This window comes from Diorhabda carinulata, chromosome 1, assembly GCF_026250575.1.
Source record: "Diorhabda carinulata isolate Delta chromosome 1, icDioCari1.1, whole genome shotgun sequence".
NCBI classification, from domain to species: Eukaryota; Metazoa; Arthropoda; class Insecta; order Coleoptera; family Chrysomelidae; genus Diorhabda; species Diorhabda carinulata.
The window spans coordinates 5,614,870-5,629,040 of record NC_079460.1 but is presented as its reverse complement, the minus strand read 5'-3'; the positions used below and the strand labels follow the sequence as shown (position 1 = coordinate 5,629,040).

Genomic DNA, 14,171 nt, shown 5'->3' with positions numbered 1-14,171 from the left:
AAATATGGGATCTAGAATTTGAAAGAGGGCGTCATATGCTAGTCAGTACAATTCAAATAATATTTCTTTTGCCTCAGTTATCATTGTACTCTTTCCTTCAGCAGAAAAGAAAGGAATTACAGAAGTTATTAATTCCGTAATCATATTAAGAAAATGAATTGGGGATTGATAAAAGATTCTTGCGTTCCTCACTATATTATTAAAAATACACTTAAATATAGAAGGGGTCCCGTAAATAGTATCGTTTTCCAATATTAACCTTGTTTATTAAATAAAAATCTTGGTAAACCATTCTTTGGGGTTAAATGAAAAAAATTGCATTCCCTTCAGGTTAAAATTTTTTCCTATCGTACATTTTTTTGCCGTAGATCTGAGTAATCTGACGGTGCCAGATCCGGAATAAAGATTGGATGTTTTCGGAGTTCAACATCACCAAGGTCTTCAATCTTATTTGGCATTATATGATTTCTCATTTCTCAGTATATGATTTAGCATTGTCTTGTTGTAAGAGAACCCGCTTTCGGTTGAATAAATCTGGATATTTGTCCGATAAAACAATACCATCTGGAATGGATTTCGATGTACAGTTAACCTTCAGCTCAAATCGAATTCTGTTTGCGAAGGGTAATAGTACTTTTCCTTCTTCTAACCACTGATTTCCTATGTTCGGGTTGTTTGGATCAATTCATTTTTCATCGTAAATAACAATGCGTGTAATAAAACCTGACTTGGCAGGACAAGGAATAATATACTTATAATACTAATACAAACTCGATTAATTCTTGTGGCACTATTCGACAACTTTTATAAATCTTACCCAATTATTTTGGCTTGTACTAGTTTTGTTACACAGTTCAGCCTATTACCATAACATTAACTCCTTACACATTTTACACTTTGATGTGTGTTTCCATGACCTAACCAACTTTCTACTGTAATAAAAAAGGTTTATGTAGTCTTCAATATAGGCAATTCATAATATGGGAAATATATTATATGTCTATAGTGATATCTATTGTATTATTTAACTCAGGAACTCAATATCCAATATACTTCAAGCAACTGATGTTTATTTGTGGAGTCAAAATTATCACAAAATGAAAATTCATAAATATGTACTTGTACAGCTGTGGTTCAGTAAGGTTGAACGAAGTTTATGTGAATATGAACACATTTTTAGATTAAATAAAATTAAGAATTTACTTAAATTCTTAGACTACATAGCGAGAAAAGAACTGAGAACATGTAATATCTTAAACAACATGGATAGTCAAATTACGTTCAAACAAGCTAGCAATACACAAGTACGAAATATTTTATTTCGGAATGAAGAATTTTTTTGATCGTTTATTGTATATAAATAAAAGTAATAAAAACATTGAAAATTTTCATAGTCACGTTTTGAAGTAAATAGTACTCGTGCTTCTAGTTCAAAGCAACAGTGGAAAATAGAAAATTGTTTTTTTACACTTACATAACATGAATTTTGAATAAGTTTTGTCGTTCGATAACAAAAATATGATTTTCTCATTAGAGAACGATTTTCTTATTCCGAATACTCTCTCTGAACCTCATTGTACTTGTGATGCTCTAAATTTGGATTCCTTCTTAAAGGACTGTGGAAATCAGCTTCCACAATTGCTAATACCTCTTCTTTGTTCAACAGAAATAGTTTTGAGCGAATGGAATTTTAAAATATCAGAACAGATAAAAGAATATGGAAGATGTTGCGATAACTAATAGTAGAAGTCTACAATACAATAAAACTTGAATTTATTGTTTTACCAGTATAGAAGTTATTCATAAAAGAAGTTCCTTTCGCATGGAAACAACTGATTTTTGGAATCGCATTAGAGCGGAATTATCAGTTTCGTAACGCTACCTAGCCTCTTGTTTTGATTTAGGATCATGATGGTAGATCCAAGTTTCAACTACAGTTCAAAACTTAAGCAAACAATTCTTGTGAAATACTCCAAATGATAGGTATTGATTAAGTGCATACCTATGTATTTTTTACTAGCGTCAGTGAATGCGGCACCCATGTCACACGAATATTTCTGTAATCCAAGCCTTCACTCACAATATTGTTCATGAAATGAGGCTTCTACTGTTTTTTCAATGGTACAAATACGCTGTGATGCGTTAAATTTAAACAAATGAGAATATACGAATGAGTTGACCGATCGCTATATTTAATTGAACGACAGAAATTATTGTACAGTTGGGTACTTTCAAGGTGATCTTCCTGTATAACATTTAATCACATATTTCCCTGTATGAAATTTAAATTAACGAAACATTCGGAATTACAAAAAACATTCAATTTCAAACAAAATATTAACTGATAATTTATCCTGAAAATGAAAAGGGTATTCTTTTCTAGGTTTATGGAAGAGAGAGGATTGAGTACGGGTTACAAAGGACCTTCTTCCGGAAGTTTAAAACACAAACCAAATGTTGGTTATAGACTTGGGCGGCGTAAAGCTCTTTTTGAAAAAAGAAAGAGGATTAGTGACTATGCCTTAGTTATGGGAATGTTCGGAATTATAGTCATGGTCATAGAGAATGAACTTTCAAGTGCTGGTGTTTATCGTAAAGTGAGGAAGCATTTTATTAAATCGCATTGAATAATTTAGTGGGTAAACTAAAAAGCATAATTGTTTACACATCTATACTATCCACATTAGTAATTATGTATCCACATATACAATATTTCCCTTCGCTTTTGCTATTGTATTAATTATAAGAAAATTTTTCAATAAAATATAGGGATTATTGTAGTTTTGGACTGCTTGAAACAATTTTGATAGTCACCAATTTCAGAACATTGAATTGTATTTGAAACTTAGTATATTATTTAATAGTTATTATAGCAGTTCTTCTTGAGAAATGATTTGATTTGTTGCTGAAAAATGGGTAGTAAAACTGTACTTCCAAAAAACGAGAAAATTATTCTTTCCAATGAATTCCCCATTCGAACTCATGAGTGGGTGTGACATTAATTATTGAAATGCCTTCTAATATCAGAAGTTCAGGATATACCAACTTATATACGACAATTGCAAAATCTATTGATTAAGGGTAAAAATCCCGACACCAAAAAAAATAATATTAGCATGAGATTTCACTCAGATAAAAAATTATTCGCGGACAAAATATGAAAACGAAAATTTATGAGGAATAGCAAGATGAAAGGATCCTAGAAAAGCTATCATGGAAATTAAGTCTCAGAAAATGGTAAAATAATACATACTCATACTGGCTCTAAAGTGGATTAATCGACAGATCTTTACTAGTATTCAAATTGGAATAAATTGAATTTTAAAGACATAAAATCTAATGTTCACAAAGAATATCATCACCAAACCCCACAATCCATTATACTATACTTACTTCTTTTTTCAAATTACTTTCTCCTTATTTTCGTATTTTTTTATAATTTATTATTGGCCTCTATCACTTTTCTTATTTTGTGATTATTTGAGTTTCTGGTTTCTTTTCCCTACAGTTTATCATACCCAATACTCTTATGTCTTCGTTTATTTGTTTCTAGAGTCTTTAGGGATCTACTTTCTTGGCCGTTTGTTCTCTTCACGTGATATGTCTCAACTCCTTAATACTTTATGCTTTCTATATCTCATATTTTCTTCAACCGTTTCTAGTTCTACATTTTTCGAAAGTTTTCTTTGTTATTTCTCTTTCTTGTGTTGTATTCGTTGGACATATTAAAATTTCATTATCTTACCCTAGCTTACTTTCTCCTATTTTTTCACTTACAGCAAATAATGCATACTATTCCTTAAAAGTAAGTTGAAGCTTTAGATAATTGCAGGTATTACTCAACAAAAAAATTTCCAGAGAATCAACAACTTTTTGAAATTAATTATATTGTTCCTAGAAAGAGGTGCCAGTGAATATTATAAAGTTTAATGAATTTCCTAAAAAGAAATATTTTGTTGTCAACTCGCTTGAAAACAAATTATCTTCTTCCATCAATCAACTTAAATCAAATCCCGTTTAGATGTAGCAGCTAAAAAAATAAATAAGTGTATTATATTTTCGACCAGTGCAGTAGGATTCACGACATACTAGTTGATGAATTTCTTTCCAATTAATTAGAATGTTCTTGCAGGATGAATTTTATTCAATTGCGCTCAAAACACTGATATCTGTTTCAACTGTGATTCTTCTTGGTCTAATTGTAGCCTATCACGCTTTAGAAGTACAGGTAAGTGTTTTCTAAAATGTATATTTTTTTTTCAGTCCGTATCAAAAGTGTTAGCCAATATTTTTGCACAATATTCTTATTGTGAAATAATATTGAATATCCCCTTTAAATCCAAACATATTTGACAATAAAGTTTTGGCTGCAGCTGTGCTAGCGACTTTTTCTAAAAGAGGGAGAAAAACGAATATAGGCCAAAGAATGATTCAAAAAAGACCAGTCTACATTCAGTAACACTTTTAAAGGACTCAAAATGAACTCAAATAAACGATTTCAACTTCATAGGCATGGATATTGCCAAGTTGAAGAATTGTTACAATTAGTAAAATTTATGTTAATTTTTTTTAAATCATCTTTGTTGCTCGTAACTGAACTGATCGCAACCACTCCAAAGAGGGAACTGAAAAATATTGCGCCATACTAATCCCATACAAGGAAAACATATAGCGCAAAGCTCGCTCAAACTTCTATTCAATCAATGCGCAATTTTTCAATATTATTTCTACACCCCTAATAATATTGTGCAGTCGTCTTTATTGTGCAATATTATTGTTGATGAGCCCCTCCTAAATCTGGTAACAATCGATTACATTGGGTTTATTTGAATTTTGCCCTGATTTATGAATATTTTATAATATTTCCCATAGGCACTGGGTGTATTAAAAAATGGCTCTCGGCCATATCTTAAGAAATTATTATAACTTATAACAAATTTCTAATAACTATTGTATGATTTCAGCTCTTCATGATAGATAACTGTGCGGATGACTGGCGAATCGCGATGACATGGCAAAGAATATGCCAAATTTCCATGGAGTTAATAATATGTGCCGTACATCCAATTCCGGGACACTATTTGTTCGTGTGGACGACAAAATTAGCTAATAAAAATGGCGGTATCGGAAGAAAGTGTGTTCCATACGACGTGCCACTGTCGTTACCGATGTTCCTGAGACTCTATTTAATTTGTCGAGTTATGTTATTGCACAGTAAATTGTTCACGGACGCTTCTTCTCGGAGTATAGGTGCGCTCAATCGAATTAATTTTAATACTAGATTTGTTTTAAAGACTCTTATGACTATATGTCCTGGTACGGTGCTTCTAGTCTTCATGGTTTCCCTTTGGATTATAGCCAGTTGGACATTAAGACAGTGTGAAAGGTAAGTAATATCTTATAACTGCATAATATTTCCTAAAAAAATGTGCTCAGTTTAATTCGTTAAACCGATCTGCATGTTATATCGATCTACATTTTATTTTTTTCTCTTCTCAATCACTCTTCTCGGGCTTTGATTCTTTTGCTACTTAAGTTACGATGGTTCTCATTCTTCTAATGTTCTCAATATACTCTTGTTCTCGTAGGGAACTTTGTATCTATCATGTGTTTTTCATATTTCATTCCGTTAATTTTACTCTATAAGATACCTGAATACATAAATACTATCACCACTTTGAATTGTAACCCTGAGGACGAATTAATTGTATCTTTTCGCATCCTATTAATTTTGATGTTACCAAGAGAATTACCAACCATGATATGGGTTGCAGAATTTAAACTTATGAGCACTGATGCTTAGCCAAAGCATAGTAATTTAGTTATACTGGAAAAATATTAAAAATATCCAGATTATTCTTATCTTTAGCTATTAAATTAAAGCTACGCGAAATATCTGAGTCTTAAGATATCTATATCTTGATATCTCTATAGGAATGCTATCTCCAACATTAACACCAAAAATAAAAACATGCATCGATGGATAATCCTGAGTCAACTATTGAATGATAAGTCAAATAGTTACTCAGCTATTCATCCTTGACTATAATGACAAAATTTAAAAAATACCCATATTGTGACTGGATCCAATAAGATTAGTATAAAGTTCAATAGCACATAAAATAGTTACCTTCATATTTACTGCTGAATCGCATAAAATTTCCATCCACAAAAACAGCTCCGCAACTAAACCTGTTGGAATATACATTTACCATTCCAGTTGCTTTTATCATATGAAAGAACATAAAATTTTTTGTATATCTCTGACAATTTTTATTTCCTTTTAAGACTCGCCACAGTGAAGTAACAAGTATGAGTAGCTACAATTTTAACGTGAAGTTTTTTCGATTTTCATCGTAAATTACCTTTTAACGATCTAAACGGTATTCCACACTGACTTACTTTACCGCTATTCGAATCAAGTGAATGGAATCCTATCGAAAGCAAAATCAGCTTAGTAAGGCCAATTTTCCTTCAACGCACACTAATCCGATTTTACAGGAACCAGAATAAATTATCGACGAAAATTGGCAGGGTTTCACCAATTTGGATTAAATGGACAGTATAAGAAATTTTCAATTTTTGTATTATGAAGCTTGAAAATATAGATACGTGATCTTGTATTAATTCAAAATAATAATATAATTTCATATTATATTGATTCATCTCCATGTTTAAATTTGGTTGATTGTTTGATGTTTTTTGTTTTTCACTTCATTTTTTTATTTTGACATGTGGATAATAAAACTGAAGAATAATTGAGTACAGCTAATGTGAACAAGAAAATAGGGAAAAAAATAATTTTACCAGAAATTGGAGTGCACATGATAAGAAAGTTGTAATAAGATACTTTATTTATCGCCCGAATTGGGAAAAAGAGAATGGTGCAGAGAAGTGGTGGGAGCATATATGATTTCACAGAAAAGCGAAGTTCTATGGAATTTTGCCGCTGCCACAAGTGCATATAATTGAACATAAGAGAAACCACGAGTAAACATAGATGCAACCAAGTAAGCCAGACGGGAATCGACGAGGTTAGAATTAAAGATTAATCAAGACTTTAACCACTACTTAATCATAGCTCATTGTAAGATAAAAAAATGAGAAGAAAAAACGAAAGACTATGAAACAAAAGTGATAAATATAAATGCATTAATAGAAGCAAGAACTAACTATTATTTTTACAAAAGGGATTAGAAATTAAACTGAAACGAATGAAGATCTAAACAAGAGGGAAAAAAAGAATACAAAACACAGGTAGAAATATCTAAGACAAGTAAAAACCCAAGATACTTATGGTAGACGAGTAGAAATAGATCAGATATTACACCGAACCGTATCAACATGAAGATACATATCCTTACAGAGAAGAAAATAGTGTCCAAAATACGCAATATGATATTATTGTTAAAGCAAGGAGGACCATGTGTCATGGGAGAATTCAAAAATTGTTAGTAAGTATCTGGGAATAAAAATATATACCGAAAGAAGAATCATATACGAGGATGTATTGATATTTAGTTAGCCTAGACCAGTTACGCAATTAATTAAAAGAACAAAGATGTCCACCGAAATTGTGAAAATCGAAAAATTGGGGCATCGAGCCATCATCAAGTACCTGTATTTAAAAGGGTTAAGAGGTAAGCAGATTTATGAAGATATATATGCTTCAAAAGTGGTAAATTTTCCATTGAAGATGATGACCAATCGGGAAGGCCAGTTTCTGTGTCAGTTCCCGAAAATATCGATGCAGTTCATGACATAATTTTATCATACCATTGAATTGGGCTAAAACGGATATCTGAAGCACTGAATTTCATACGAACGCGTTCATCATATAGTTCACGTCAATTTGGACATGAGAAAAATTGCTACAAAATGGATCCCCAAATGTTTGAATGTTGACCAAAAGAGTGCAAGGGTAGAAGTATCGCGTTCGATCTGTGCTCGATTTGAAAACGATGTAGACTTCTTAAACCGAATTGTTACTATGGATGAGACTTGGGTACATTTCTACGATCCAGAAACAAAGCAATAATCGATGGAAAAGTTCTTGCTCCAGTTTTTTGGGATTGCCATGGAGTAATCATGATTGGATAAGGGTAGAACAATAACTGGAGATTACTTTTCGACATTACTGACCACTCTACAGAAAAAAATTGAGGAGAAAAAACGCGAAAAGCTATTCAAAGGTGTTTTATTTTTGCAGGACAATGCCCCTGCACACAAATCTCATGTTGCCATGCAAAAAATTAGTAATTTAGGGTTTGAATTACTAGAACACTGGTAGACTGAAATAAACTAATTGATCAAATTATGATAAATTTGGCTGAGGTTTTTATATCTTGTCTATCATTCACAGAACATTTATCTTGTTTGATTTGTGTTTTTTTAAAATCGAATTCATCATTTTTTTCATGTTTATGTAGAGCAGTCGATGCATTTTTGTTGTAATTGTGACCATTTATTCTGTTTTCTAAGTATTGTGTAGTAATTCCTATATAATTTTTTGGGATAATTCAGACATGGTATCGAATATATAATATTTGATTTGTTACTGTCTTTAGTTTTGTTTTTAGTGTAGTGAATAGTGATGATAATGTTTGTGTGTTCTTCATTAAATTTACTTGTGTAGGTGGATTTATATTGTTCTTATAGTGTAATTTATATGTGCGTTGTCGGATTCTATTAATTTGATTTTCTGGATATTGATTATTCTTCAAAATATTTTTGAGTTTTTTTATTACTTCACGGTGATATTCTGGAGAAGTTAATTTTTATGCTCTATCTGTTAATCCTATAACGACGCTGTTTTTTTGTGATTTAGGATGGTATCAGTTATAATTAAGATATCTTCCAGACCATGTTTCTTTTGTATAATATTTAGTTTTTATTTTATTATTGATTTTAATAAGTGTCATGTCTAAAAAATTCATTTTGTTGTTGTTTTCAATTTCTAAAGTGAATTGGATAATTGGGTTATATTTATTAAAGTTATCAAAGAATGTATTGCATTTGTTACTAGGAATTACCGCTGAACAGTCGTCGACGTATCTTCTGAAAAACACTACATCAATATCAATATCATCCAGTATCTTATCTTCAACATATTCCATATAAAAATAAAAACGAATTACCATATACAGAATAACAAAAGAAACCGACATATGTCGTACTGTATGTCGTCTAAAAAATTCTATCTAAGAACAAAATGCATCCTTACCGTATACAGCGAATGCAGGAACTATTGGATAATGATTATGAAAAGCGGTGAGTGGGCTCAAGAACAAATTCAGCAAAAAAGAGATTTTTTCAATTTTGTATTATTTGCCGATGAAGCAACATTTCATAAAAATGGGTTTGTTGATAGACAAAATTTCCATTATTATGCAACAGATCAATCGCATTGTATACGGACTATCATTCAAACAAGGTGGTCATTAAATGTATGGGGTAGAATAATTGGGAATCATGTCATAGGCTCATATTTCATCGACGGAACTGTTAATGGGCATGTTCATTTAAATTTCTTACAAAACGAATTACTCCAACTATTTCAGCAATTACCTACTCATGATAGGCAGCGAATGTGGTACCTACATGACGGTGCACCAGATCACCATACCCAACTGATCAATACACATTTAAATAATGGATTTCCCGGATGATGTATAGGTAGAGGACCCCATAAATGGCCACCTCGTTCACCGGACATTATAAAAATATATTTTTTTTACTGGGGTTACGTTAAAGAACGAGTGTATACAACACCCGTGACTACTAAGGAAAACATGAAGAATAGAATTAAGGAGGTTTTCCGAACTGCTGATATCAATATGTTACATCGTGCTAGTACAGCTTTTGAAGATCGCATATATTATTGTATGGAAGTAAATGGTGGTCATTTTGAACATTTAATAAAATAGTTATCTGAAGTTTTTAGTTCTTTCTTATTTGTTGTTAGTTATTTTTGTTTAATTTCTTTATTTTGAGTTTTGTAGATACCCTATTCATTTTATCAAAGTATTTAAAGGTATAAAATTACTAGTTGATTTTGTCACAAAAACTAGAAGTATTTTAAACGTCACATTCAGTGTTTACTTGTTGAAAAGGTGAATATCTTTAAATCATAAACTAAAAATGCAATTTTCTTAAAAACAGTCAATTTTAGAGTATACATTATCAGGTATAATTTGAAGGGATAAAATAGTTTTATAGGATGGAAAAGTAATATACTGGATGGTTTTTGCTATTTGAAATTTCCTTAATTAATGCGTATCTAAAAAACACCCCGAACCCCAAACGAAACTTCTACTTTTTTCTGACATTTCAGCCATCCTTTACCTGCGTATTTACCACACAAGTTTAGTTACTTCTCACTAATAACGTTTACTAAGTAGCATTCATAGTGCACCAATTTTCGTCAAATCTTCATTTTTTTCGCAACTAGGCAACGTCACAATTTATGGGAAAACAAAAGACAGGGCTAGATGCATAATTTTACGCTAAATTTGATGGTAAACAAATATTTAAAAAAACTTTACTTCATGTTATCACGCTTGGGCTGAATACCCTATATATCAAAATATTTTAGAAATGTGTATCTGTGCAAATATAACAAATTTATACAAATTTTTTTTGTATATTTTATCTTAAATAAGTTATTGCACTAATGGGCCACCCAGTATATATATATATATATATATATATATATATATATATATATATATATATATATATATATATATATACAAACGTTCTTGATTTTAGGTTTCTTTTGTTTTAAAATTAGTTAAGATAAATAAAGATTCACGATTAATTGTTATTTATAAAAATAAAAGATAGTGTCCTGACGATACAAAGTGACTGATTAGGTAATGTCTCTGGTTCGGTCTCCTAAATTAACGCTTTCCTAAAAATCTAAATAGTAGAGTGTTGTTAATTTTAACTATTGTTCTCAGGTTCCATGATGAGGAACACGCAAATCTTCTTAATGCAATGTGGCTTATAGCTATTACCTTCCTCAGTGTAGGCTTCGGAGACATTGTTCCTAACACTTATTGTGGAAGGGGAATCGCAGTCAGTACAGGTATAATGGTAAGTTTTTCAATACATATAATAAATATACACTGTTAAATATATTGGAATACGGTCCTCCATCTAATGCGAGAAGTATACAGTTAAATCGTGGAAGTGATAAAGTAAAATTGTGAATAAAGTAATAATCTATAATTACCAGAAAGTTCAGAAATATTTTTTGTAAGTGCAAGTTGTCATATATTACTGGTGAGTAATTCCGAAACATTAATATAAGAGATATAAAAAAAATCAGGATTATTAATATAAATAATTCAAATATTGATAAATATCAACACAAAAAAGTAATAAACAAATATCATTTAAAAACCAATAAAAATAGAAATCCAAATAAAAATACAGACCCGGAATGAATTCAAATAGAATAAATAACAAAACTAAACCACAATAACGTAGTTAAACGAGTTTTGCCAGCCCGGGTAAGTTTTGGGGACTGAATTGAGAAGGTGCCTAGCGAAACTGAACGGGACGCGGAACTCGCTAAGGTGCGTTAAACAAAATAAAAGAAAATGAATGATAAAAATGAAAAGGACGATATGGAAACAATAGAAGGAATGTTCTTACAGATAAAAGGTAGTCTCAAAAGCATGGAAGAAAATCAAATAATAGCCGAACAAGAAGAAAGACTGGAAAATGTAGAAAGTCAACAAGAAAAATAAAAGAAAATATTGAATTCATAATGGGGAAAATACAGGTAGAAGTCGACCTGGAAGCTGATTTAGTAGAATGCTACAGAATAGGAGGATTTAAAATAAACAAAAAGAGACCAATTACAATTAAAATCAAAAAATGGAACAAAAAATTAGAAATTATGAACCAAGCTAAAAAACTCAAATGTACCAATATATGGATTAACGAAGACTACTCAAAGAAAGTGCAAATAGAAAGGAAAATGTTGTTACCTAAGGTGAAATTAGTCAGAGAACAAGGACACAACGCAAGGCTCAAATATAACAAATTAATTGTAAATAACAAAATATATGAAGTAGAGGCATATATGGAGGAAAAGTCGAGAGAAAAGGACGACAAGAAACGTGCAGCCAGCGATCTTTACCCAGAAAATGGAAGGGGTAATAAAGAGAAGAAGTCAAAAAACTAGTAATTAATGGAAATAGCATTAATATATTGGAAGTCGACAACGCAATGGAATAGATAATGGCTAAAGGTAAAAAAAAAGGAAAACGATGTAGTGAGAATGGCACCGTGGAATATCAGGAGAATGCTGGCAATGGGAAAAATGGAAGAAATTGCAAAATAAATTCAAAATAGACATATTGGCACTCCAAGAAATACGATGGAAGGGAAAAGGACAAATAAATGAAGAGATAATAAATATAATCTATTCTATGGCGGAGAAGATACACAAGGGAGGAACGGTATAGTTTTTATGATCAACAAAAGAATGAAAAGAAATGTTCTAGAATACGAAGTTATAAGTGGGAGAATATCAAAACTAAGAAAAAAAATAGTATAGCAAACATAACAATAATTAATATTTAGATATGCACCAACAGAAGAAGCAAAAGACCAAGACAAAGATGAATTCTATGAAAATCTGGTTAAGGTATGCGAGGACGTCACAAGACATGATACATGATATGAATGCAAAAATAGGACACACCCTACACGAAACAACTAACAATAATGGAGGGCGAATATGCAGCCTAGCCGAGGAATTCAACATGTATATTAATAACACTAGCTTTAAACATAAGACAGAATATAAAATTACGTGGATGATACCAGGTAGTACGAAGGAAAACCAAATAGATCACGTATTAATATCAAAAAGGAGATCAAAAATGATACAAGATGTAAGATCATACAAAGGAACAGGTGTTGAGACTTATCATCACTTAGTTATAATCAAAATTAAATTAAGAATGCTAAATATAGTGAACAAAGCGATAAAAATCAGAAAATGGAATGAGCAGAAATTGAAAACGAGGGAGGAAGAATACGAAAAAGAAATAGAAAAGCAACTACAAAAGTGTAAAGAAAAATATACTATTGATGAGCAATGGGAAGAGATTAAGAAAAGTGTTATAAATGCAAAGCAGAAAATCATTGGTACAAAAGATATTAGAAAAAATAACGATTGGTTTGACACGGAATGTACAATGAAAACTAAAGAGAAAAGAGAAGCTAGGTTGAAATGGATAAGAACTATGAAACAAGATGATAATAATATATATATAGAAAAATAAGAAAAGATAGCAAAAGATAATAAAGACAAGGAGAATAAAATGGCTAAACTATAGTATGGATAACTTGGAAAATGACAATAAAAATAATGTAAAATTATATCAATATATAAAGAAACAAAATAGAAAACGAAATACAACAAATATTAATGAAAGAGAATGGAGTCAGTATTTCAAAAAATTATTAACGGAAGAACACAATGAATACGAAGAAGATGATATAAGTGACAATGGTACCATACTAGAAAGTGAAGCAAAACCGACGGAAGCGGAATGTAATGACATAATAAACAAACTGAAACACAATAAAACAGGAGGACCAGACAAAATAGTGAATGAACTAATAAAATATGGAGGAGATAACTTAAGGTACAAAATATTCAAGATCTTAGAAAGAGTATGGGAAACAGAAGTAACGTCACGAGAGTGGTCTACTGGATGGTTATACCTGTACTGAAGGGAGGAAATCCCAACATATGTAATAATTATACAAAATACTAACAACATTAATAAATGATAGACTGAAAAAGATAGTGGAACATACCTTCACCTATGATAGACTATTCGACATTGTTTTTATGTATATTCTGAATCAAATCACTGAGTGTGATTACTATGTTATTTCCTTTCGAGGAGAAAAATTAGTATTTGAAGTAAAAGTTCGTCAAATCCGCTAAAATGGTAATGGCCAGGCTTAGCCTGGACGCCTCAGCATTCCTGCTATAGAACGTTAGAGCCATGTAATTGTTGCTAGAAAATATTCTAAGGATGCTAGCATATCAATTGACTTATGCCCTACAATTTTTTCGTAGGTTTTGTCTGATTGCAATATTTATCATAAAGTGGTCTAACATTGATCGGAAATATTAT

At 31.1% G+C, this 14,171-nt stretch overlaps 1 protein-coding gene across 4 annotated transcripts in view; it reads left to right on the top strand.

Moving 5' to 3' along the window:
• Window positions 1-14,171, top strand: part of LOC130892100 (small conductance calcium-activated potassium channel protein) — a 157,649-nt gene that overhangs the window by 130,887 nt on the left and 12,591 nt on the right. For all 4 annotated transcript variants that reach the window (XM_057797356.1, XM_057797355.1, XM_057797346.1 and 1 more), the window contains 4 exons: window positions 2,384-2,597; window positions 4,133-4,228; window positions 4,965-5,386; window positions 10,962-11,097. In XM_057797356.1, coding sequence (XP_057653339.1) covers window positions 2,384-2,597; window positions 4,133-4,228; window positions 4,965-5,386; window positions 10,962-11,097 — 868 coding nt within the window. The remainder of the gene's footprint in view (window positions 1-2,383; window positions 2,598-4,132; window positions 4,229-4,964; window positions 5,387-10,961; window positions 11,098-14,171) is intronic.